The 24,150-nt window shown below is 43.4% G+C and overlaps 1 protein-coding gene across 1 annotated transcript; it reads right to left on the bottom strand.

Annotated features, from left to right (window-relative positions):
• On the bottom strand, positions 1–24,148 carry TRAPPC2 (trafficking protein particle complex subunit 2). The gene is made up of 5 exons (XM_077482534.1): positions 24,002–24,148; positions 18,987–19,111; positions 9,620–9,763; positions 7,802–7,888; positions 1–2,226 (listed from the first exon to the last, which is right to left on the bottom strand). The coding sequence occupies exons 2-5, from the start codon at positions 19,077–19,079 to the stop codon at positions 2,128–2,130; spliced, it is 423 nt and encodes a 140-aa protein (XP_077338660.1). The 5' UTR covers positions 19,080–19,111; positions 24,002–24,148; the 3' UTR covers positions 1–2,127.
• Positions 24,149–24,150: the final 2 nt, after the last annotated feature.

The raw sequence follows: 24,150 nt of genomic DNA, 5'->3' as shown, positions 1-24,150 counted from the left end.
TCCATGTTGCAAATTTATTCTTGAATATTGTGTCACAGTCAAAATATTTTTGCTTGACAAAAAACATGCATCTTTTACAAGCAGTTGTTTTGTACAAAGCACGAGCAAGTGTAATGGCAGTTCCCTGCTTGTGTTTTTGTCTTGACCCCATGCAAAAAAAATGAAAAAACAATTTTCACAGGAGTCAAACTGAAAAGTAAGCCATCTTACTTGCTGCCAGCTGTATAAACTGTTAAAGCAGGTATGATCTTTATTGCATATTTACATTGGTCCAAACTGGATCAATGTAAGTTTGCATATATCACACATGAGGGATCACTGGAGAAGCTGACGATCACTGTAGTATTTGGCACTCCTAGAGCGACAGCAGTGATCTTCAGAATCCTTACCCTCTGCACAGTGACCACAGGGTTGCCCATTCAGTACTGCCGCCATTGAGAGAACACCTTGTATTTATTTATTTCCGCTAATACAAGGTGTTCTTTGACTGGAAAGGAAGTGGCAATCATGCTGTTAGCATCCCTCCACTCCACCTAATTTAAAGAGGAGTTCCACCCTAAAGTGGAACTTCCGCTCATCTAAACCCCCCCCCCTCCGGTGCCACAATTGGCACCTTTCAGGGGGGGAGGGGGGGTACAGATACCTGTATAATAGATATAGATAGCCGTAGAATCTGCGGCTATTTACACCACTTCCTGCGGGGCCCCTGCTGTCTGCTGGAAAACACATGGATCCCAGAGACAACAGGGACTGTCCTTATTGTGCAGCGCGACTCACGCATGCACAATAGGGAACCGGGAAGTGAAGCCGCAAAGGCTTCACTTCCTGATTCCCACACCGAAGATGGTGGCGGCAGCACCGAGAGGCGATTGACAGATCGGGCTTTGGGTGCTGACATCGCGGGCACGCTGGAGGGGCAAGTGTCCATATTTTAAAAGCCAACTCCCGCTTTAATCAGGAATCCTAATAATAAAAATAAAAAACGAGGTGTTCTGTGAAATGTGGCACAGAATCTGGAAGATCATGATGGCACTGACTACTAGAGTGATTTTCAGCTTCCCCTATAGCCCATTAGGTATAAGATAGCATATTTTTGATATTGGTCCAAGCTGGACCCATGTAAGTATGCAATAAACATCACAGGAGTTCAACTTAAGGCCTCTTGCACATGACACTCCTGTTTGAGCATCTGCTTTTTCAGACTTTGTTTTTGGTATGTATTTGTACACATTTTTATGCGCGCAAACTTATTCTCGCATTCTCTTTCTGCACAATATGTAAATTAGCATTTGCATGCATGAGGCATAAATTACTGACAAGCCGATTTTCTTTTTTTCTTTTTCTATTGAGGAATACATGGTGCTTGTTTACACACCTGTGTGCATTAGCACCATTACAATTAATGGGTTGTATTTAGCTCAGTAAAAAAAAACAATAAAACAAAGCTGTACTGAGCTTTTAAGCGGCAGTGTGCAAGAGGCCTTATAAAGTGTAACTAAATGCAACATTTTTTACGTTTTGGACAGAGTCAAGAGGGTCTACAACACCTGTACTTTTTTTTTTATTGCTGCCTGTACACCCCCCTCTATTTGTCCTGTTTAACATGCTAATTTAAAATGAAAGTAAATAAATGAAAAAAAAAGTTAATGAAAGTAAATAAAAAAAAAAAAAAAAAAAAAAAGAAATAAATAAAGGGCAAATCTTCCAATGGGGACACAAGACAAAAAAAAAAATCTGATGGGTATAAACCTCCCTTGCTCTATCCAAAATGTGGCCTATAGTTCTACTTCGTTTGTATCTAGGTTAGCTTTTAAATGGTAAACCTGTTGGGAATTTTACACAGCATTACACCTTGTAGCCAGATGAAATGTATGAGTAACCTACTGCAAAGATGTAAGAAAAAAATTTAATTGGTCTCTTATAGATTTCCACAATCACTAGGATATATCAGCAATAATACATACTGTATACTCTTAGGCAATCCAGTAAAGAGTTGTCAATTGGAAAAAAAAAATCCAATAAAAGTTTCTTGGAGAAAAGAATAGGATGTTGTAGCTCTCACAGGATGCACTCTGGCCCATCATGGAATAAATATCAAGCTTGCTCAGTTCAATGTGACTGCTTTATTTAGCTTAATAGATGTTTCTTGCCAAGGAACTGTATTTTACGATCGAAAGCAGTAGATCGTACAGGGGTGTTTGCTTCATAAAAAGGATTCATGGCAAACTGTGGAAAGAAAAAAAAAAAAATATGAATTTACATTTTTGATGAGCAAATACTAAAACTAGAACAAAGAGTGTCAGCATTATAGAGTCTGGGTGCCAGTTACCAGGAACCTATCCTTGTACCTTACAGTATAAAACTCGGCTTTCGAAGCAGGATACATGTGGATGCTATTAGAGAAGTCATTGTTTTAAAGCAAACAAAACTGTTATTTGCTGTATGCATGAAAATATTTTAAGTTTTGTTTGCTTTAAAACAATGACTTCTCTAATAGCATCAACATTTATCATAACAGCTTTCTGAGCAGGATACAACAACACATAAATAAATATGACATAATAATCATTACAATGGCATTGTATTTTTTTACCCAGGTGAAAGTATAATGAAGAGCAGCATTGTGGTTCTTTGTTCAAATCTGAGCCAGGACACCATCTTCATGGAATTTGCATGTTCTCCTTTTGCTTCCACACCACTCCAAAAACATGGCGATAGGTTAACTGGCTCCCCTTTAAAGCCAGGTACACGCCAGTTTTTTATTTTGTGCAACCCTCGGGGGTTGAAACTGACAGCTCCGGTAGGGAACTGCTGTACTAACCATGCAAGGTCAGCCCAGTGATCTCCCCCGATGTGTGATAGGGAACTTAGGTCATAAGCTCCTTTAGGGCAGGGACTGATGGTAATCTACACTATGAAAGTTCTGCATAAATGACCTATAAGGTTATGCTACCTCGTTAGCAAAATGGTTTCCAAAAGTGAAGTTCAATCATAACTTGTGAAGTTGCTCCATCCTTGCTAAAAGCACTATTTTTATCATCACTTCTCAGTATAGTGTAAGTAAAATGAAAGCAGTATTAAATCCCAACCCGAAAATGTAATATTTTGCTGCTTACCATTCCTTAGATGTGGTGCCTGCATTTGTTTTTGTTTTTTTGTCTCCCCCCCCACAACTCCTCAGTTTTCCCCCTGGTGATCTGGCCAGTAACACACCTCCTGTATTAGAGTGCCCCCATTCTGGATGAAGGAGCACAGCAGATATCAGTTTTGTAAATCTGGGGGAAGGGTACGTCAGATGTAGTAGCAGATTTATATACACTAAAATTGAAGCCAAACTCCAGCTCACACTGCGTAGTTACAGCAAACCGTTTGTTTTTCTCTTTGGGATAACAGTTTTACATTTAAAAAAGCTGATCATTGTAAGCACCCCTGTCTGTGTTAAATGATTTGTCTCAACACTCGTAACTGATAAATTTGAAAGAAACAAACTGACTGGCCAGATCACCAGGTGAAAATAATGTAAAGAGCAAGAAAACAAATGCAGCCATGAAGACTTGGTAAGCTGCAATATAAAAAAAAAAAAAATACCTAAAGACAGCTTTTTTTTTTCTCTTTGTGTTGGATAAAATGGGGAGGGATTTAAACAGCTGTCAGGTTTGTATTGTTTTCCATGACACTTTGGGGAGATTCACTTTTTATGAGAACAGTAAACAGGACAAATAGAGAGAGTGAAAAAAAAAAAAAAGTCAAATGTTGGATTGTTCCCAGAACAGGAAAAGGAGGGTAAACCTTCCAATGGGGAAACTAGTTCTGGTGACCTGAAGGGCCTCAATAGGTTCCCTGAATTTGCAGGAATCCCCCCTCACTTCCTGTTTTGGCTATGAGACAAATTTAAGGTAAATCTCCCCAATAGGACACAGATGGCAAAAAAGAAAAAGGGGCTATAACCCTCCTTTACTTTATCCATGGTGGAAAAAAAAGGTTTTGGCCATAGTTCTACTTTATTACCACTTTAAAGTGATTCGGTCCAATTTTGGCCACTTTTACACTTGGAAATTATGTGATTTTACAGCCTTTTTACTGCGATTTCTGGGAATGCCTGTGTAAACTTGAGGACCTCAACTTGCATCAAAATCGGACCAAAGTAGTACAAGGACTACTTTGAAGTCATACAGATATTAATGATTGTCATAGGGGAACGACTTGTCATGCAACTCTGATGTCCAAGTAACACACGTATGAAAGGCGCCTTAGGCCTGGCACACACGGTAAGTTTCTTTTCGTTCAGCTCAAAACAAAACCCGAGCAGCTCATAAGAAGGTCTCTGTACTATTTGATGCGAGTATAGCAATCTCCCCTCCTTGCTATCGTCTTCTGACAGAAGGACCACCCCTCTGCCAGAACACACCAGTCATCGCTCTCAGATGCTGATCGAACACCAGTTTTCCATGTACCTGTGCACATGAGCCGAATGTCAGCCAGTTTCTAATGTACCCGCTGATTTCAACCGACATTTGTCCCCTGCGTACAGGGCTTAAGTGTTTCTGGCCACACAACTGCACCAGTGCCAACTGCCACAACTTTAATGAATGCTACCTCTATTGTAGAAATTGATGCAGGAGTTGCCTCAAAATGCTATGATAGCAGGAATAAAAAGGAGCCACGATCAGTAAGTACCTCTATAGAACTTATGAACAGGGGTGCATAGCGGGAGTAGTATTTTGTTTTAGCTATTTTTTCAGCTTATATTAGGTTGTCTTGAACTATACCAAACTATATATATATATATATATATATATATATGGCAGACTATGCACAAGACTCCTATTGGCTATGACTGTGAGCCTATCTATCTGTCCTATGGGCTGAGAATTTTTAAGCTACTTAACAATGCTTCTTGATGTATTAATTTGCAGCAAGAGATGAGCTTATGATCAGTGAAGTCATTCTAGTAAAACCTCAAAATCAAGACATATGGATTGACTGTGGTTCCTACCTGCTCAAAGCCATAAAGAATGTAAATGTTGGAAGGCATAAACTACACTGTGGATATATTATCTTTATCATGTAAATTGTTCCAAACGATACTGGATTAATCTGTCTCTACATTCAAGTTCTGTCCACCTATTTCTTAAAGACGTTTTTCAGCTTCCATGTAATAAGTCATCTTAGCCTGACTCCAGCTTCGCATCAAGTATTTGTCATGTGAGCTGCCAGGCATTACAGTGATTTATCAGGTAAATTAGACTGCTTCTTATTGGAGAAAGGTTGGAATTTATGTGATCCCCTTTATTGGCTAACTTAAGCTAATAAAGTTCAAGATGCCTTAGATTCCTTCTTCAGGCATTATGCAATAATTCTGAAAAACACATTTATACAGAGAGTTACAATTATAATTCAGAACTATATGAAGTCTGAAGAAGGGATCTGAGGCATCCTGAAAGTTTGCATCTCTAAAAATATTTTTTAAGCTTTGGATAGAGTGCAGAGGAGTTGGAACATCTGTCAGTTTTACAGATTCTCCCCCTCTTGTTTACCTTTATCATTAAAAGTAAAAGAAAATTCAAAATTTTGACATCAGAACAAAAACAGGGGGTTAGAACCCTCCCTTATGCCAACCAAAAGGAAAAAAAAAAAAAAAGCTTTGCCCTAAAGTGATTGTAAAGTCTGTTTTTTTTTTATTTATAAAAATAATAACGAAACATGGTATACTTACCTGCTCTGTGAAATGATTTTGCACAGAGCAGCTTGGATCCTTCTTTTCTCAGATCCCTCTTCAGTGCTCCTGGTCCCTCCCTCCTGTTGCATGCCCCCACAGCAAGCAGCTTGCTATGGGTGCACCCAAGCCGGAGCTGCAGCTTTGTGTGTCCAATTAGACACAGAGTTGTGGTTCGGCCCCATCCCTCTCTCCTGAGTGATTAACTGACTTTGACAGCAGCAGGAGCCAATGGTGCTGCTGCTGTGTTTCAGCCATTCAGGAGGGAGTGTCTCGGACAGCTGAGACACTCGTCGACATCACTGGACAGAGATGGGGCTTTGGTAAGTATTAGGGAGGCAGCTGCCCACAGAAGGCTTTTTATCTTCATGCATAGAATGTATGAAGATGAAAAAACCTTCTGACTTTACAACCCCTTTAAGTAAGCCAAGAAAGGGCATTATTATGTAAATTAACTTTCTCAGTTAATTGATCCCTAACACAATGCAATACTTTACTACTGCTTATCATTGATATTTTGCTGTATGTTGTGCATCTTTGTAATCAAGTAATCTCAGGCAGCCAAGAGTGGTAATCTGTATTGTACACACAATTCGGTATTCAAGGTTGAGTTTTATATTGAAAAGTACAATACAAAAAATTCCTTCCACTCATACTAGCTAGCAAGCAAAAAAAATAATTCTATACCGTTTTAACAATTTCTGTTAAACAGTTTTCGTTGTATATGCATGAAAATGAATGTGGAAGCCCCACTGCATTATCAAGTCCCCTCTCTATGCGATCCATACCTCTAACAGAACTCCCAGCCTTACATATACAGTATATTATATAAAGTATAAACTGAGGGCAGCTATGCCTGGTGGTAGCCCATTTCTCCTTAAAAGGGGACATAACAGAAGCCCAGTTAGGCCCATTTTCACACACCAGCGGATGACAGGTTTGTGTCCGCTCTGCTGATACAAAGCAGACACGGACACAGCCCACTGTGCTCTATGGGGCGGTTGATTTCCAACTGTCATCCGATCCAATGGACGGATGGAGAGCTGATCTCCATCTGTCTGTTTTTAGCAGACTGGATAGCATGCCAGCGGACACATGTCCATTAACATCCGCCACTCCATAGAGAGCAATGAAGGTTCCAAATGGGCAGGTGGCCACAATCAGAATATCTATGCAAAAGAAGCCTAAAGCACAATAGCAGCAATCCATTCATTACTTGCTTTGTATTGGTGCACTCAAGGTTGCTGTTATAAATCACAAAGCCCTATACAGCCTACCCGACAGGGAGGGGAGGGGAAAAGGAGAGGAGAAGCTGGCTTTGCTGCAGGTCCTGGAGTACAGCCGGTCCTCCTGTTGAACTGATGGGGCCCGGTAGAGGAGGGCCAGCTGTACCCCCTTATCGGTAGCCCTGAGTGCACCACTACTTTTTTTAAACAAACCACAATCCTCTAGTAAATCTGTATTATACTTACATCACTGACTTTTTGTTCTACAGCAAAACTGATTACTCGACCCCATGTTTCTTGAAAATATATTGTATCTCTTTGATTCTATAATTGTAACTCTATTAATAAGTGATGAGCAAGTCTTTCCTCTGTAGACCCATTACAGCTTTGTCCTACGATTGTGTGGGACAAAGAAAAGCACAATATTATGTATGCATTTTCTCTCTTCTACCTACATGTCTCTAATGTAAAAGAGACATAAAGAGACATTTAAAATAGTGTATAGAACCATGGGAGTAATTGTTAGGTGTAATATAACCACCACAATAGCCACAAAAGGTATTGATTAATTTTGCTTTTTACAAAGAAAATGTGCATGTTCACAAACGAATGTCTACAGCTTGCTGAAAAACCTCTGCAACCAAGTATTCAATCAGTTCCTCTTCCAAAGATTAGAACAATCCTCTCAATGTGCATGTACAGGAAAAAGACCTTGACTTTAATAACAGAATTAATGTAAACCTGGTGTCGGTTCATCTATAACCCTACTGTATAGCTGACCATCTGCTAACTAAATGCATTGTGAATTCTCTCATAGCAAGCTGGTATACACACTGTAAAAACATACATTATGCCATACCTTGATGTATAAGTCATACGCTTCATTAAAGAAATTCTTTATTCCATCTTCTTGCCGGACATCGTGCAGCATAATGAATCTCATATGTAAAATAATAAAGCTAAGGAAATTAAACAAGTGTCCATTTTCTGCCTTTTTACAGTTTGTTTGGGCTTTGTTTTGAAAACTTGCTGAAAATCTAAATCTCATAACGAAAAGCCTGTGGGAAATCAGAGCCCGAGTGGTTTCTAAAATATTAGCCATCTTGAACTTAAAGGATAGGACAGCTCTGAGTACTTCAGAAGTCTTGAAAGTTTTTTTTCCCTTAATAAATCAACTCCAGGATGAGCTGCTGCAGCAGTTAGTGCTAAAGACATCGGCACGTAAAGTGGTTGTAAATCCTTTCATATACCCAGTGAAGTTACTGGCCCCAATTGATACACAGAGATGAAACAAATCCTCTTACATAAATTGTACCTGTTTATCTGCAGTCTTCTCTTGTCTACATCCATTTAAAGTGCAGAATTTATAAAGTTTGTCTGAGGTGTCAGGGAAAAAAAAGGGGACAGGGAGCTGAAGGTACACAGTGCAGAGCTCAGTGAAGAGAGATGAAAGCTGATTGGATGGAACGGATACATCCCCCTTCACACAGCACACAGTAACAGAGCTGAGGCAGTCAATCAGCTGGAGAACCCTCCCCTGTCACCTTTTTTTTTTTCTATTGGCATCAGCAAAACTTGTCAGATGTGATTCATGCTGATAGCAGGGGAATGAAGCAGCAGACAAAAATTACACTTGGTATTTTCGGTTGAGACAAGTACACACTATATAGAGGGATATGCTTTGATCCTATTTAATGGCTGAGGTTTACAACCACCACATTTGCTGTGTGGTTTTTGGTTTAAGCCTTTGTCTTTGAATCCCATCTCTCAAACATCTCTCCTCCCTGATTACTGTTTTTGGGTGGCCCCGTCCCCTTACTGGGTTTCATGGGGCCAACTTGGCATGGTGGTATGCACTCCTGGCTGACAGCTACAGACACTGCATGTGAACACTTTAACTTACTATCTCAATCTAACTGAAAACCTAGACAAGCCATATACACTGACTGTAGAGGTAGGAGATATCTGACAGGGTTAAAGCTCCACCTGCTGGCTGTATGGGTTAAATACAAAATACAGGGGGTCCCCGCATTACGAACCCGTTAGGGACTTTCCTCCTGTTTGTAATCTGGAAATGTTCGTAAGTCGGCCGCGCATGCGCAGAATGACAATTCCGGACATTTCCAATGTTCCGTTGAATGCCGTTCTGCGCATGGGCGGCCAATTACGGACAATTCCAACATTTTCCGAGGCTCCATCTGGCTGCACATGCGCAGAACGGCAGATGGTCTGTGCAGAACGGCAGAGGGTCCCCGCAGCGCCTTGTTCGTAAGTAGGAGTGGTTCGTAAGTCGGGGACCCCCTGTATTCAAGTACAATTATTTATATTTACCTGGAAAAAAATTTTTTAGGATGTTTTGAACATAATATATACGTCACTCTAAGAAAGCCACTGTTTGCAGATAGTGAATAGAACTATAATGTGAAAGTCTTTCAAGCAAATGTTAGAATAGGTCAAATGGCTATTCAGGGAAATTACATTTGCCATTTGAGCTTTACATTATTAATCTTTTGTGTGCATTGACATCATTCCTCAAGCAGATCTATTGATGAAGGGAGCTCTGTTATTGAATGATGATTAATCAGTGCTAAATGAACCAATAGTCAATTGCTATAAGAAAGCAGAATATAATTAGGAAACGTGCAAGGGGAACTTTGTAACTACTGAAAAGGATATGCCCAGCTGTTACAAAAGCGGAAACAAACCATTCATTAAACTTGTCAACTGTCTTGAGGTACATGTTGTTTGACAGCCACATGTTCTCATCTACTAAGTCAAGCGCTGCATGGGCGATGAACTGGTTCAGATGGCGATGATCATCCTTTGAGTGAAGAAAGAATTGCATTTTAAAACCAACAATATCTTACTGTCTGTATCTAGAAAAAAAGTCTCAATGGTACAGAATGGAAAAACACAGAGTTTACAATTTGCATAAAAATAAAAACATACTCTATTTTAATTTTGGCTGGCTGAAAACACAAGAAAAGACACATTGTAATCATGCCTGCGATAACAGAAAATACCAGTCAGGACAAAAGTCACCAAGAAACTGGGTTAAGTCCACTGTTATATTTTTATCCAAGAGCTCTTGAAGTACTGAAGTTTAAATTCTGTACTACGCATATATGTAGGAGCTGCATTTGGATGTATCGTCTTTTGGATTGTTTTGCACAGTCTGCAACCTTTGTGTAGTCACACAGCCTTCAGGATTCACTATGTCACACACTGGGATGGGTCACAATCTGTTATATTACAAAGTACATCCAAAAACAAAAAACACAAACTGTTTTTGTGGCCTATTGGTGAATTTTGTAGTTACATTTTCTTTTAACGAATCACAAACGTTGTAACTATAGGTCCTAAAAGAAAAGATCTTTCAAGTAGAACTATAGGCAAAACACATATATTTTTTTTATTTTGGATAGAGTAGTAATGGAGGGTTATAACCCATCAGATTTTTTGCCATTCGAGAAATTTCCCCTTCACTTCCTGTCCCATAACCAAAACTGGAAATGAGAGGATATCCCTGCAAATTAAGGGCAACCCAAAAATTTGGTATTTTTTACTTTCAATGATAATGGTAAAACAAGACAAATAGAGAGAGGATGAATCTCCCTAACGGGGACACAGACAACAATAAAAACCCGATAGGTGTTCTAACCCATCTCCACTATCCAAAACTAAAAAATAGGATTTTTGACTTACCGTAAAATCAGTTTCTCTGAGTTCATTGACAGACACAGCGCTTCCTTATACAGAACCATAGGGTTATATCACCCCTACAGGAGGACGACACTAGGCAGAAAAAAAGACTTGGCTACGCCCATGGGCAGTCCTAGGTGATATACATCTCTGCCATAGACCTTCAGTTTTGTCTCAAGCAGTGTCAGTGGGTGTTTTAAACTGATTTTAAGGTAAGTTTTATTATTATCTCATTCGTTCGTTGACAGACACAGCGTTTCCTTATTCAGAACCCTAGGGACATCCCAAAGCCAAAGCAGTGCCAAACATGAGGGGTGGGACAACAAAAAATCCCAAGGCTAAAACAACAGCCAACCAAGTAACAGGAGCTCAACCTGAACAATACCCCTTCAAGAGGGAATAGAACAGAAACAGCAGCCTGTAACACCTTGCAGCCCAAAAGAAGCATCCTCAGATGCCAGTACAGCCACGTTGTAGAAAGTGTACACCAACGACCAAGTGGCCACCTTACAAACCAGCGCAGCTGACACCTGATGGAAGGCCTCAGATGCAATAAGCAGCCAAGAAGAATGCATCGTAACAGGGAAAGGAGGAACCCAACCCCTGATAGAATAGACTAGAGCCATCGTCTGTCTGATCCATTTAGAAAGGTTTCAGAAGAAGCAGACAGTCCCTTTTTGGCCCGTCTGTGATCACAAACAATGAGTTTGATCTCCAAAAAGGCCCTGAGACTGCCAAATACACCCGAATCACTTGATCTCACATCCAGGGCACGCAAGGTAAATACCTTAGGATATTTTGACCTGGGACACAGGGAAGGCAATACAACATCCTTAATCAAAAGGAATCAGAGGAGGGAACCACAGACAAGGGTGAAGAACCACTTCATCTTTGTGGATCACCAGGTAAGAAGTATGACATGGTAACGCCTACAGGTCCAACACAGAGGTGATAGCAACCAAAAAAGCCACCTTCTGGGACAGAGCAAGCAGAAGAACAGCCCTAATATTTTCAAAGGGAGGCTCCTGTACAACTGAACGCACCAAGAGTAGACCCCATGGCAGTAGAATCGACCGCACCAGTGGAAGCAGATGTCAAACCCCTTGATTAAGAGTACACACCAGGGAGTGAGAGACCAGGGGATGCCGAAGAAAACCGGCAAGGCCGACACCTGGCCCTTGATGGTACTCACGGCCAAGTTCTGCTCAACCCCCCCGCGTGAAGGAAGGTCAAAATCCGAGCCACCGAGAAAGAAGAGTAAATGGCAAGCGCCTCACACCAAGGCTTCCTAGCCTTCAGCAGTGTTGTAACTTCAGCACCTGGCTCATAACAGCCAGGCCTTCAAAAACCAGTGACTGAAGCAGGATGGAATATCGGCCCTTGGGACAGTAGAACCTGCCCGAGAGGCAGTCGCCAAGGGATGTCAGATACCAAGCACACCAGGGCAGCGTACCAAGACCGACAAGATCATCCGGGCCCACTAGAATGACCAAAATCCCTTCGGCCTCGATCCTGCACAAAAGCCACGGCAGAATCTTGAGAGGAGGAGATTCATAGATCCAACTATACTGGCCCCATGGGTCCACCAGAACGTCTGCAGTGTCCACCAGAAGAGAGTCCTGGTCTACGGACCGCCCCCTAGACCAATAATTCTGGAGTTTGTCCAGAGGAAGAAACACTCTGGCCAGAGATGATTCCAGAGTCAGGCCCAGATAATCCAATTTTCTAAAAAGGAACCGGAGCAGACTTAAGGTAGTATAGAAACAATCCAACTGAAAACTTAGGTCTGTATAAGCGAGCTATGTCGCCCCTCAGGGAGGCCGAAGACTCTGCTCGCAGAAGAAGATTATCCAAGCAGCCCAGGACTGCAATCCCCTGCTTATGTAACCACACCAGAACTGGGGCCAACACCTTTGCAAGTATGCAAGGGGTGGAGGCGAGACCAAGTACAGTCAGTTAAAAATGCTTTTTACCCACAGTAAAATGGAGGAAGTGTTGGTGTTGGACACATATTCGAGTGTGTAAATAAGCATCCGTGATGTCGACAGAAGCCCGAAAGTCCCCACCATGAAGGGATGCCACCTCCGTGCGGATGGACTTCATTCTGTACCCATTGGAACCAGGACAAAGCACACCCTGAAGCAACAGGGCTTGCACAGCCCCAAGGAGAACTGCCAACAGACCGATGACAGATGCCAATTGGAAGGAAAAAACCCTTTTTAGGGGTTCAAGGCTGGAACATTAGGATATAGGCGAGGGTGCGCCTTCATGCTGAAGGGGCCTTGTTTGTGGGTCTAGGGAGTCCCGCTCTCGGCTCGCCAGACCAGGTCCATTGCGTGCCGAGAAGAAGGACCGAATCCACTACGAGGCCCCCCCCCCCCCCATTTCAGACTGTGGAAGACATTTACACTTCCCTCCCATGGGACTCGTAACAATGTCATCCAAGGTAGCCCCAAACAGACAATTGCCTTGAAATGGTAACACAGTCAGAGCTTTTCTTTTTTTTTTAGAAGCCCAGTCTGCAGACCAACACTTAAGCCCCAATACATGTCTAAGCACCACTGCAGAAACAGAGAGCTTAGCAACCAGAGGAACTGCGTTCAAGAGGCATCACAGGATCAGTCGAGACCGATGAGGCAGGGGAGGGCAGGGGGCGCCATTTACTAGCCTATATGCCAAAGCGCCACCTGTGAAAATGAGAAGAACACAGGAAGGCCACCGACTAAGACCTCCTTAGGCCCCGCACAGGGGTGTCAGTGAGGTCCCACACAGGGGACGTCAACCAAGGCCCCGCACATGGGGGACTGACCCAGGCTCCTCACAAGGAGCACCAGCCGAGACCCTGCACTGGGGTGCCTACTGATACCTCAGACAGGGTGCACCATTGGACCCCCAAAAGGGGCACTGGCTGAGACCCCACACAAGGGGCGCCTACAGAAACCCTGCACAGGGGGCACTACTGAACCCCGCACATGGGACACCACTGGGCCCTTCACAGGGGACACTGGCTGAGGCCCCCCCATGGGGGACATCCATTAAGACCCCTCACAGGGGGCGCCTATGGAGGGCCCACGTAAACAACCCCCCCAAAAGGCGACCTCTACTGCCTGCTCTAGGGCTGCCTCGCACATCGCCCGGTCAGTAGGCCGCAAAGCCGCAGCCTAAATTAGTGGAGAGCTGTTGCAGGGGGCGCAGATATGTGAATGCCTGGTCCCCCACCCAACCATCAGGTGACAAGGTGTACCCTCCCCCATAGTGACAACCCTGGAGCGGAGGGGGGTGGACCGAGTGTCCGAAGCACCTAAGCCAGAGGCCTGGGCCTCATCCGGGGAGGTGGGGGTGGATATAGAGGAGAAATCCAGGAGGGACCGACCACCCCAGGGAGTATCCATGCCCCACACCACTCCAGGGAAGGAGAGTAGGGGGCCCCTTTACTTACCGCTCCAGCGAGTGCACAGGTAACGCTCCCACACAGATCCTCCTCGCCACTGAAGTGGGAGGCTGACAGCCATGAGGAACCGAGACCCAGCCGTATGCGACCTTGTGAGACATTTAACTTGCAGGGCCAGCACCCGTCCAGTGGGGCTATGTCACGGACAACCTAGTGCGTAGCTGCCCAGACTGGGGAGACCACTGGATCTTAGTGTCCAGCCCATTGCCCAGTCCGGCAGTTGACTGTAGAACTCGCAGGAAAAAATCGAAAGGAAAAAAAAAAAAGTAGCTTAAAAAGCAAAAATTAAAAATTGCCAGGACCAGAGATCCCAGCAGGGAACTAGGTCCTTACTCCTGACTAGAAAGAAAAAATAAAACTATAGCAGAGAGGGGGGTGTATTTCACCTAGGACTGCCCATGGGCGTAGCCAAGTATTTTTTCTGCCTAGTGTCCTACTCCTGTAGGGGGCTGTAAAACACTATGGTTCTGAATAAGGAAGCGTGGTGTCTGTCAATGAACGAATGAGAAAAAAGTTTTGCCTTTAGTTATAATTTCATGTGTAATCATTGCTAATATGCAAAGTATTTTATCCCTACCATTTCCTTTTTAGACACTGGGGTGGATTTACTAAAGGCAAATAGACTGTGGACTTTGGAAGTACAGTTATTTTCCTCTCTGCATAGTAAATGCGATGAAGCTCTGCCGATTTACATCATTTAATGTACAAGCAAAAATGCTGTTTTTTTCCCCCTTGCATCTGACTGGGTATTCCTTACAAAGTGAAGCTTCACCACATTTTTTAAGCTCTGGGGAAAAATGAGTGGAACTGCATTTCTGAAGTGCCCAGTCAATTTGCCTTTAGTAAATTCACACCACTATGTTCTAATACCACGTACACATGGTCGGAATTTTGGCCAGCAAAAGACCGATGAGAGCTTTTCGTCTGAAAATGTGTATGTGTGTGTATGCTCCATCAGAATTTTGCTGGCCGAATTTCCGCCAGCAAAAGATTGAGAGCAGGTTCTCAATTTTTCAGACGGAAAAAGTTTCTATCAAATTTCCGATCGTGTGTATGCGATTCAGCGCACAAAAACTCACACGTGATCAGATTCAACTACGAGACAGAAGCTATTGGCTACTGGCTATTGAACTTCCTTTTTCTAGTCCCGTCGTAAGTGTTGTACGCCACCTCGTTCTTCACAGTCGGAATTTGGTGTGACCGTGTGTATGCAATCCCATCGGAATTCCATCGGGAAAACCATCAGAGCTTTTTCCCACCAAAATTCCGATTGTGTGTATGGGGCATAAGGTTAATAACAGTTACAACCAATGCCTCATTTTTGAATATTCACAGATAAGTTGAATTATTCACGTGTTTTGTATCCATCTGTTTATCTACTGAAATCTATGAGACATCCCCACCAGAATTCCCAGTTCCAGCTAGCTGTGCCTCATAATAAAAAGTCAAATAATCAAGTTGGCTAACCTGATGGACTCTACATTTTATATAGTGTCCAGCTGCATTATATAGAGAGGGGTGGAAAGACATACTACTGCAGAGAATCTAAACAATTGTAATCTCTAGGACATAGCAGGTAATTCAGCTCACAGATTCCCCACCTTAAAGCAGAACTAAACCCTCCTATCATTTTCAGCCAAGGAAGTTGCCACCTTAGCCTCTGTTTGATTTGCAACTGCCATGGTGCTGCACATATGATCAGTTATGACAGTTGGTTTAAGGCACAAGCAAATGTGACAGTTAACGTAACTATTTTTTTAAAACAGTCAAATTGATGGGTTTTGTTCCGTTTGAAACAAAACAGAACAGATCTGTTTTTTAATGCACATGCCAACTGCCAAGTACATATACTTTATGTTCTGGCAATCAGAAGGTTAAAACAAACTTGGGCCCCTTTCACACCAGCGGACCAATCGGGTCCACCTGTCCATTTTCAAGGTGGGCCCGGCTGAACCACCCATTATTTTCTATGGGGTGGTGGCTGCCCGCTGTCACCTGCCAGCATCTGATCCCTTCCGCTAAAAACAGATGGCTGGGGATATGTTTGCCATGCGTCTGGCGGAGCAGATGGCAATCTGATGGTAACGGGCATGCAGTCTGTTTCCTTCAGACCGCCCCATAGAGAGCAGCAGGCTATGTCCGTGTCTGCTCTGTATAGCGGAGCGGAGACGGTCCTGTCATCCACCTGCTCATTGGGGATCAGCAAAGAGATCCCCAGCTGAGCAGTCAGATCTGCTTGGACAGATTCTGCCCTGTGTGAAAGGAGCCTTACAGCTAGCTGCACTAGTGTATACAAGCTTGTTTTACGGGTTAACAGCCAGCATTACTGTACAATATAGAAGGGATTTGGGCATCTGTAAACCACTTCATCACTTCTTCACAATAAAACTGTGCCCTGATATCACCTGTGTGCATTGGACCCAAAAGGTACATAGCTCCTGAGCTCTTACAGATTCACAGATGTCAATTCCCAGTCAGCTGTAGCCAGGTAAACAGCAGATTGGGGGCTCTCTGATCTACCCGGGCTTAACGCAGGGAGGGCATAAGGGATACATTAGGCCCTTTATGTCTCTATATAGAATACCGGTCATCTGCACATTACCTTCCTATATATTTAAAAATTACCCCACACATATATACATAGGCACGCACCTTGGTTGCTCATGCATTAATAAATATAAGTTGTGCAACTCATATATCCATGTATAGCCAGAGAATAATTCTAAGGTCTTCGTTTACAGCCAAGGGCCCTTTCACACAAGGCAGACTCCAGCTGCGATCTGCTTGCTCAGAAGTGGATCTGTCAACTGATCTCTGCTGAGTAGGCGGATGACAGGTCAGTGTCAGCACCGCTTATGCAGAGTGGACATGGACACAGTCTGCTCTCCTCAATTGGCGGTTGGATGGAAATGGACCACCTGTCCATTCACACCCTACTGCCTCCCGATCCAATGGACAGAAAGGGAACAGATCCCCTTCTGTCTGTTTTTAGCAGATCAGATGTAGGCGGATGTAAAACGGACACATGTCTGTTTACAATCACCTCTCCATAGAGAAGGAGGTTCTAATAGGGTATGCCTGAAAAACGGACAGGCAGACCCAAATCAGAACATTAGTGTAAAAGGGGCCCAACTCTTTTTTTTTTCTTTTTTTGTATACTTTTATAAAGGGGGGGCCCAACTCTTAGTTGATGAGCCTGTACATTTTTCTAAGAGTTGCCTATTGACCATTTTGGGTGTTGTCGTTTTTTACTATTTGGTGGGAGCAATTTTGAGGCTTGACATCTTTGATATTTAACCACTTGGGATCCGCGCTATTGCAAAATGACGGCAATAGCGCGGACCCACATTTTCGGGACTACGTCTATTGACGTAGTCCCGGTTACGAGCGGCCTGCGCGCCCCCTGAGGGGCGCGCGCGGCGCGCTCTGTGATCGGCGAGTCCGTGAGACTCGCCTGATCACCGATCCGTGTAAGGGGTCGATCCCGACCCCTTATCACGTGATCAGCTGTCAGCCAATGACAGCTGATCATGTGATAAAACGGAGCCGGTAATCGGCTAGTATTCCTCCTCGCGCTGACAGCGCGAGGAGAAAAAAAAAAAGCCGATCGCCGGCGGCCGTGTTCGGGACATCAGTCCCGATCACGGCCAGCAATTTAAAAGGACACCTGCCCCCTGCCAGTGCCCACCTGCCACCCGCAGTGCCATCCTGAAATAAAGTAAGTGCCCCCCTGTCAGTGCCACCCAGCAGTGCCCATAGTGCCCACAGTGCCACCCAGCAGTGCCCACAGTGCCACCCAGCAGTGCCCACAGTGCCACCCACAGTGCCACCCAGCATTGCCACCCACAGTGCCACCCAAAATCTGCCTCAGGTGCTGCACCCCAGTGCCGCCCATCAGTGCCCAGCAGTGCCGCCCATCAGTGCCCAGCAGTGCCGCCCATCAGTGCCACCTATCAGAGCCACCTATCAGTGCCACCTATCAGTGCCCATCAGTCCCATCTATCTGTGGTACCTATCAGTGCCCATCCGTGCCACCCATCCGTGCCACTTATCCGTGCCACCCATCCGTGCCATCTTATCTGTGCCCATCTTTGCCCATCAGTGCCGCCTTATCTGTGCCCATCGGTGCCGCCTTATCTGTGCCTATTAGTGCCGCCTTAACTATGCCTATCAGTGCCCACCAATGCAGCCCATCAGTGCCCACCAATGCAGCCCATCAGTGCCCACCAATGCAGCCCATCAGTGCCCACCAATGCAGCCTATCAGTGCCGCCTAATCAGCGCACTTCAATGAAGGAGAAAAATGACCCGTTTGCAAAATTTTATAACAAACTATTAAAACATGATTTTTTTTTTTTTTTTTTTTGCATCTTTTTTTGTTTGTTTAGCAAAAAATAAAACTCCGAGCTGTAATTAAATACCACCAAAAGAAAGCTCTATTTGTGGGAAAAAAATGATAAAAAATTCATTTGGGTACAGTGTTGTATGACCGCGTAATTGTCACTCAAAGTGCATCAGCGCTGAAAGCTGAAAATTGGTCTGGGACTGAGGGGGGTTTAAGTGCCCAGTAAGCAAGTGGTTAATAAAGATGAGGCCGTTTCATTTTTTAGATTTGACACAATATTTGGATATCATGTTATGATTGTGTGCATTAAAAATAAATTTTAAATGTATTTGTACTGAAAATATACTGAAAAAAATATTTGCACAAATAAAAAATTGCAACTGACATGTACTCAAGCGGTTCTCTGTTTTCAGAAACTATATTGTTTTTTTTTTTTCAAATTAACTAATGTCATTATAATGTGTGAAAAGAAAAACATGGTCCAGCAATGAAAGATTTAATACCAACACCCAACAGTGAAAAACTCAAAACAGCTACATACAAATACCTTGGACTCGGTCTTTCCTGGGGGCAGAAATTCCATCTCAAATACTGGGTTGTCATGATGTCCCACAATCACAAAATAGAAGCTGCCAGACATGTCAGGAATATATCAGGAATACCTAGGTACAACTACAATAAATTGTTATTATTATTATTATTATTATAATACAAGATTTATATATAGCACCAACAGTTTAACGCAGCACTTTACAACATGAGAGCAAACAGTACAGTTAAAATACAGTAGGAATCCAAGGGCCCTGCTCATTAGAGCTTACACTCTAAGAGGGAGGGTCAAGAGATACAAAAAGGTAATATCCATGGTGGATGAGCTGAAGAAAAATAAAAGTACAGTTGTATAATTGTAAAGAATTAGAAAAGAGCTCATAGTATTTGAAATTCCATTGTAATTTGACAAACCATGGTTGTGTAGGCCAATGCGTTTCCCAAAGTATGGGAATTCTGGGAAATCAAGCCTGTCACAAATGCCGCTGCTGCTTTTATCTCTTTTCAATTGTCAGGATACCGCTTGGAACCTGCTGAACAACCAACCACCACTTACTGCTATGGTAGTTGCTTAGCTGTAGAGGCTAATTCATTATCTATCAGTCTCTATTCTCCAGCATGCCAGTTCCTCTCTCTTATGTACAACTTAAACACACTTCCTAACAGGACCATGATGCACATGTTGAGGTTCATTTACCAAAGGCAAAAAGAGAATGAAGAGAGGAGCCAGTGGGAGTTGATTTACTAAAGGCAAATAGACTGTGTGTGAATGTGGTAAAGCTTCATTTTGTAAAGAATACCCAATTAGGTGCAAAGAAAAAAAAAAATAATTAAAAAAAAAAAAAATTTTTTACTTGCACATGACTGGATGATGGAAAGCAGCAGAGCTTCGCCAAGCTGTGGGAAAATGAGCACAACTGTACTTGCAAAGTGCCAGTCTATTTGCCTTTAGTAAATTGACCCCGCTGCATCTGTTTGGTGTTTTTGCTGAATGGCTCCTCTCTTCATTCTCTTGTCCATCAACTGAAGTGTACTTTCATGCACAGCCCTAACTAGAACACAGAGCAAAATTCTCCTGTCTGTGCCACAGCTAGTGCACTGTGCTTGTTATGGAATTCAGGAGACCTACTATGCTGTTGACCACATTCATCACACTATTTACCTTTGTTTCCATTTGCTAGACTACCTTCTCAGCTTGTCACTTTATTGTTTGATAGGCATGCACCATGTTTGGGTGCCATCAATTGTAATGCCATTTGTTAAATGCAACTAGTAAGTACCTGAATCTGTCTTGATATTAGCTATTTGTAACCCCTTGCGCTCCTCTCTCTGGAAGGGGAAGCATGTAAGGCATGAATAAAAGGTGGATTTGGCTCACTCAGGAGAGGTAAAGAAGCTTTTTGTTTACTTTATAAAGCTTGTGCCTCACATAGTATCTAGATTTGGAGCCTGTTTAGGCTGTCACAAAAGAGCCTTTAGAAGTACTTTACCTGCAGTAGCAAGAAGGGAAGACACTATTCTGGCTGTGCTGCCTAGCAGGTCTGTGTAAAGATCAAGCATAGTTATACAAAACTATACATCCTTTTGCTGGTAAAATTGCTCCCATATATGTAGTTTATCTGTGTATTTAGCAGTTTACCTGGAGTTCGGCTTTAAAACCCACTGCACAGGTGGCATTTACTGCAAAGATACATAACAGAACAAAGGCAGGGAAACACTGGTGTAGATTAAAAGAGAAGTATGGGTTTGGGGGTTTATCCTCAATCATTCTTACCTAGGTGGATGCAGCATCAGACCGATGCTGCATCTGTCCCCTGGCATCTCTACACTGAGAATTGAGCCATCAGACATCGCTGATGACTCTGTTCTGACAGCTTCCTGAGCATAGAGCCTCCGACTGTCAATCAGCAGCTCTCCTTTCTGCTCCTCCTCACTCACTGGAGCGCTGAGCTGTGGAGGGGCCGGGAGCAGCTGTCTCAGGCTCTCAGGGGCTCACTGAGAGCCCAAGACGAGATATTTCTGTGACATCAGCAGAGAGTGGACTTCAGCCCGCTCTTTGCTGAAAATGGGTCACAGGAGTGCAAAATGAATTGCACGCCTGTGACCCATAGGAGAAGTACAGCCAAACAAGCTCAGGCTTGACTTCTTTTTTTTTTTTTGGTAAACTAAGAAACGATCCAGTCGGGTACCCAATGTGTATTTTTTTACTTCTTGTTTTTACATGAATGTTGAAAATATCGAAATATCATGAATGCTAAACAAAGTGATTTGTAATAGTATGTATAAGAAATATTTTTTACTGTCTTTTGTAAATGTGGAAAACAAAATAAAAATATTTAAACATCCTTTAAATGATAAGTTCACCTTTGGGAACATGTTACATTTTCCACCTGATTTTAAGGTAGAACATGTAACATGCTCACAGTGCTGCAGCCGCACAGGGAGAAGTTCCCGTACTGGCGGCCACTATTTGAAAACAGCATGACTGTGCAGGGCTTCATTCAGACACACAGCTCCGTGTGTCTGAATGAACTACAAGTCCTGACATCCTTAGTGGCTGTTGGTTTGTAGTTCTCAATGAACTACCACAGTGCTGTGGTAATTCATTGAGTCTTCCTGTCAGGGAGTATCAGCTTACCCGTACGGGATGTACAAGGAAGCCGATAAACTGACAGTGTGCAAAAGATATACATGACATCAGACATCTGCCAATTGCAGGTGCAATACTTTCCAGGCTTCTGCAACAAAAAATAATAACTGCACATTTTTTTACCTGCAAAAAAATGTGCATTTTATTTTATTCTTTTAAAGTGAACTTATCCTTTAAGAAAAGGTAATCTATGATAACAATACACTCCTGGGGTAAAACGTGTCCCACATGATAGGAGATTACCCAACATCGCCTTTGATAACACTGTGCCAGATGCAGAACAACCTTCCACACGAGTGTTTCCTGTCTATGATTAGAATGCTCTCCCAGGAAAACCACAACAAGATCTAGGTAGCTGCAGACCAAATATGCCTGCCAACGAGCCATACACATACACTCCCTGGCCACTTTATTATTAGGTACATCTGTTCAATTGCTTGGTAACGTAAAATGATAATCAGCCAATCACTCAATGCATTTAGGCATCTAGGCCGTGGTGAAGACGACTTGCTGAAGTTCAAACCGAGCATCAGAAGGGGGAAAAAATGGGATTTACATGACTTTGAATGTGGCATGGTTGTTAGTGCCAGAGGGGCCTGTCTGAGTATTTCAAAAACTGCTGATCTACTGGGATTTTCACGCACAACCATATCTATGGTTTACAAAAAGAGAAAATATCCAGTGAGCGGAAGTTCTGTGAAAATGCCTTGTTGAGGTCAGAGGAGAATGGGCAGACTGGTTGGAGATGACAGAAAGGCAACAGTAACTCAAACAGCCACTTGTTACAACCAAGGTATGCAGAATACCATCTCTGAATGCACAACACATCAAACCTTGAAGCAGATGGGCTACAGTAGCAGAAGACCACACCGGGTGCCACTCCTGTCAGCTAAGAACAAGAAACTGTGGCTACAATTCACACAGGTTCACCAACATTGGACAATAAAATGACAGGAAACCGTTGCCTGGTCTGATGAGTCTCAATTTCAGCTGTGAATTTCAGATGGTGGGTTTTAGAATTTGATTTAAAGCGGGAGTCCGCCGGGACTCCGCGTTTTTTTTTTTTTTTTAAAGCCAGCAGCTACAAATACTGCAGCTGCTGACTTTTAAAATAGTGACACTTCCCTTTCCAGCGCGCCCGCGATGTCGTCACCCGAAGCCGATCTCTAGATCGTCTGTCGGGTGCTGCCGCCGCCATCTTGGGTATGGGAATCAGGAAATGGAGCCTTTCGGCTTCATTTCCCGGTTCCCTACTGCGCATGCGCGAATCGCGCTGCGCAATAAGGACGGTCCCCGCTGCCTCTGGGATCTGTGTGTTTCCCAGCAGGCAGCAGGGCACTTGCGGAAAGGGACGGGCACTTGCGGAAAGGGGCGTAATCTACGCTCCTTTCCGCAGAGAGCTATCCCGGAAGTGGGTGCAGAATACCTGTACTGTACAGGTATCTGCACCCCCCTCCCCCTGAAAGGTGCCAATTGTGGCGCCGGAGGGGGGGAGGGTTCCGATGAGCGGAGGTCCACTTTAGGGTGGACCTCCGCTTTAAACAATATGAAAGCATGGATCTATCCTACCTTGTATCAATGATTCAGGCTGGTGGTGGTGTGATGGTGTGGGGGATATTTTCTTGGCACACTTTGGGCCCCTTAGTACTAATTGAGCATCATTTAAACACCACGGCCTACCTGAGTATTGCTGCTGACCATGTCCATCCCTTTATGACTACAGTGTACCCATCTTCTGATGGCTATTTCCAATAGGTTACTGCCCCATGTCACAAAGATCAAATCATCTCACCACTGGTCTCTTAAACATGGCAATGAGTTCACTGTACTCCAAAGGCCTCCACAGTCACCAGATCTCAATCCAATAGAGCACCTTTGGGATGTGGTGAAATGGGAGATTCACATCATGGATGTGCTGCCGACAAATCTTACAGCAAATGCTTGATGCTATCATGTCAGTATGGACCAAAATCTCTGAGGAATGTTTCCAACACCTTGTTGAATCTATGCCATGAAGAATTATGGCAGTTCTGAAGACAAAAGGGGGTCCAACCGGTTACTAGCAAGGTGTACCTAATAAAGTGGCCTGCAAGTGTATATTATTCTTTTAATTTTTTTTTCTCATATATTTATATAAATGAATGCAATGTCATAACATTTTTTTTAGCAATTATCAGAAATAAAAAAGCTTTGCTGGGATATATATACACACACACATGTATATATGTTTACAGAGCAGATGACAGGAGGATACATGTACACTTATTCCCCACCCTGACTACTCCTCTGTCCTTACAATGACTACCACCAACCCCTCCCCCGCACCCCGGATACACCCTGTGCTCCCCTTCTCCCCCAAATACCTTTTTCACATCAACAGAACTTTCCGTCGCAAGGAAATGACGTTCCAGAGCGCTCTTCCAATCAGATTCTTTACAGATGACAGCGCCGACCATCAGGAAAAAGGTAACTTTATTGTCAAAGAGCACAGACAACGGATGAATTCAGGAAT

The sequence above is a fragment of the Lithobates pipiens genome, unplaced genomic scaffold, assembly GCF_037356315.1.
Source record: "Lithobates pipiens isolate NorthernLeopardFrog02 unplaced genomic scaffold, aLitPip1_a1.2 Scaffold_16, whole genome shotgun sequence".
Taxonomy (NCBI): Eukaryota; Metazoa; Chordata; class Amphibia; order Anura; family Ranidae; genus Lithobates; species Lithobates pipiens.
The sequence above is the reverse complement of the archived record's forward strand: the minus strand, read 5'-3'. Positions and strand labels throughout refer to the sequence as shown.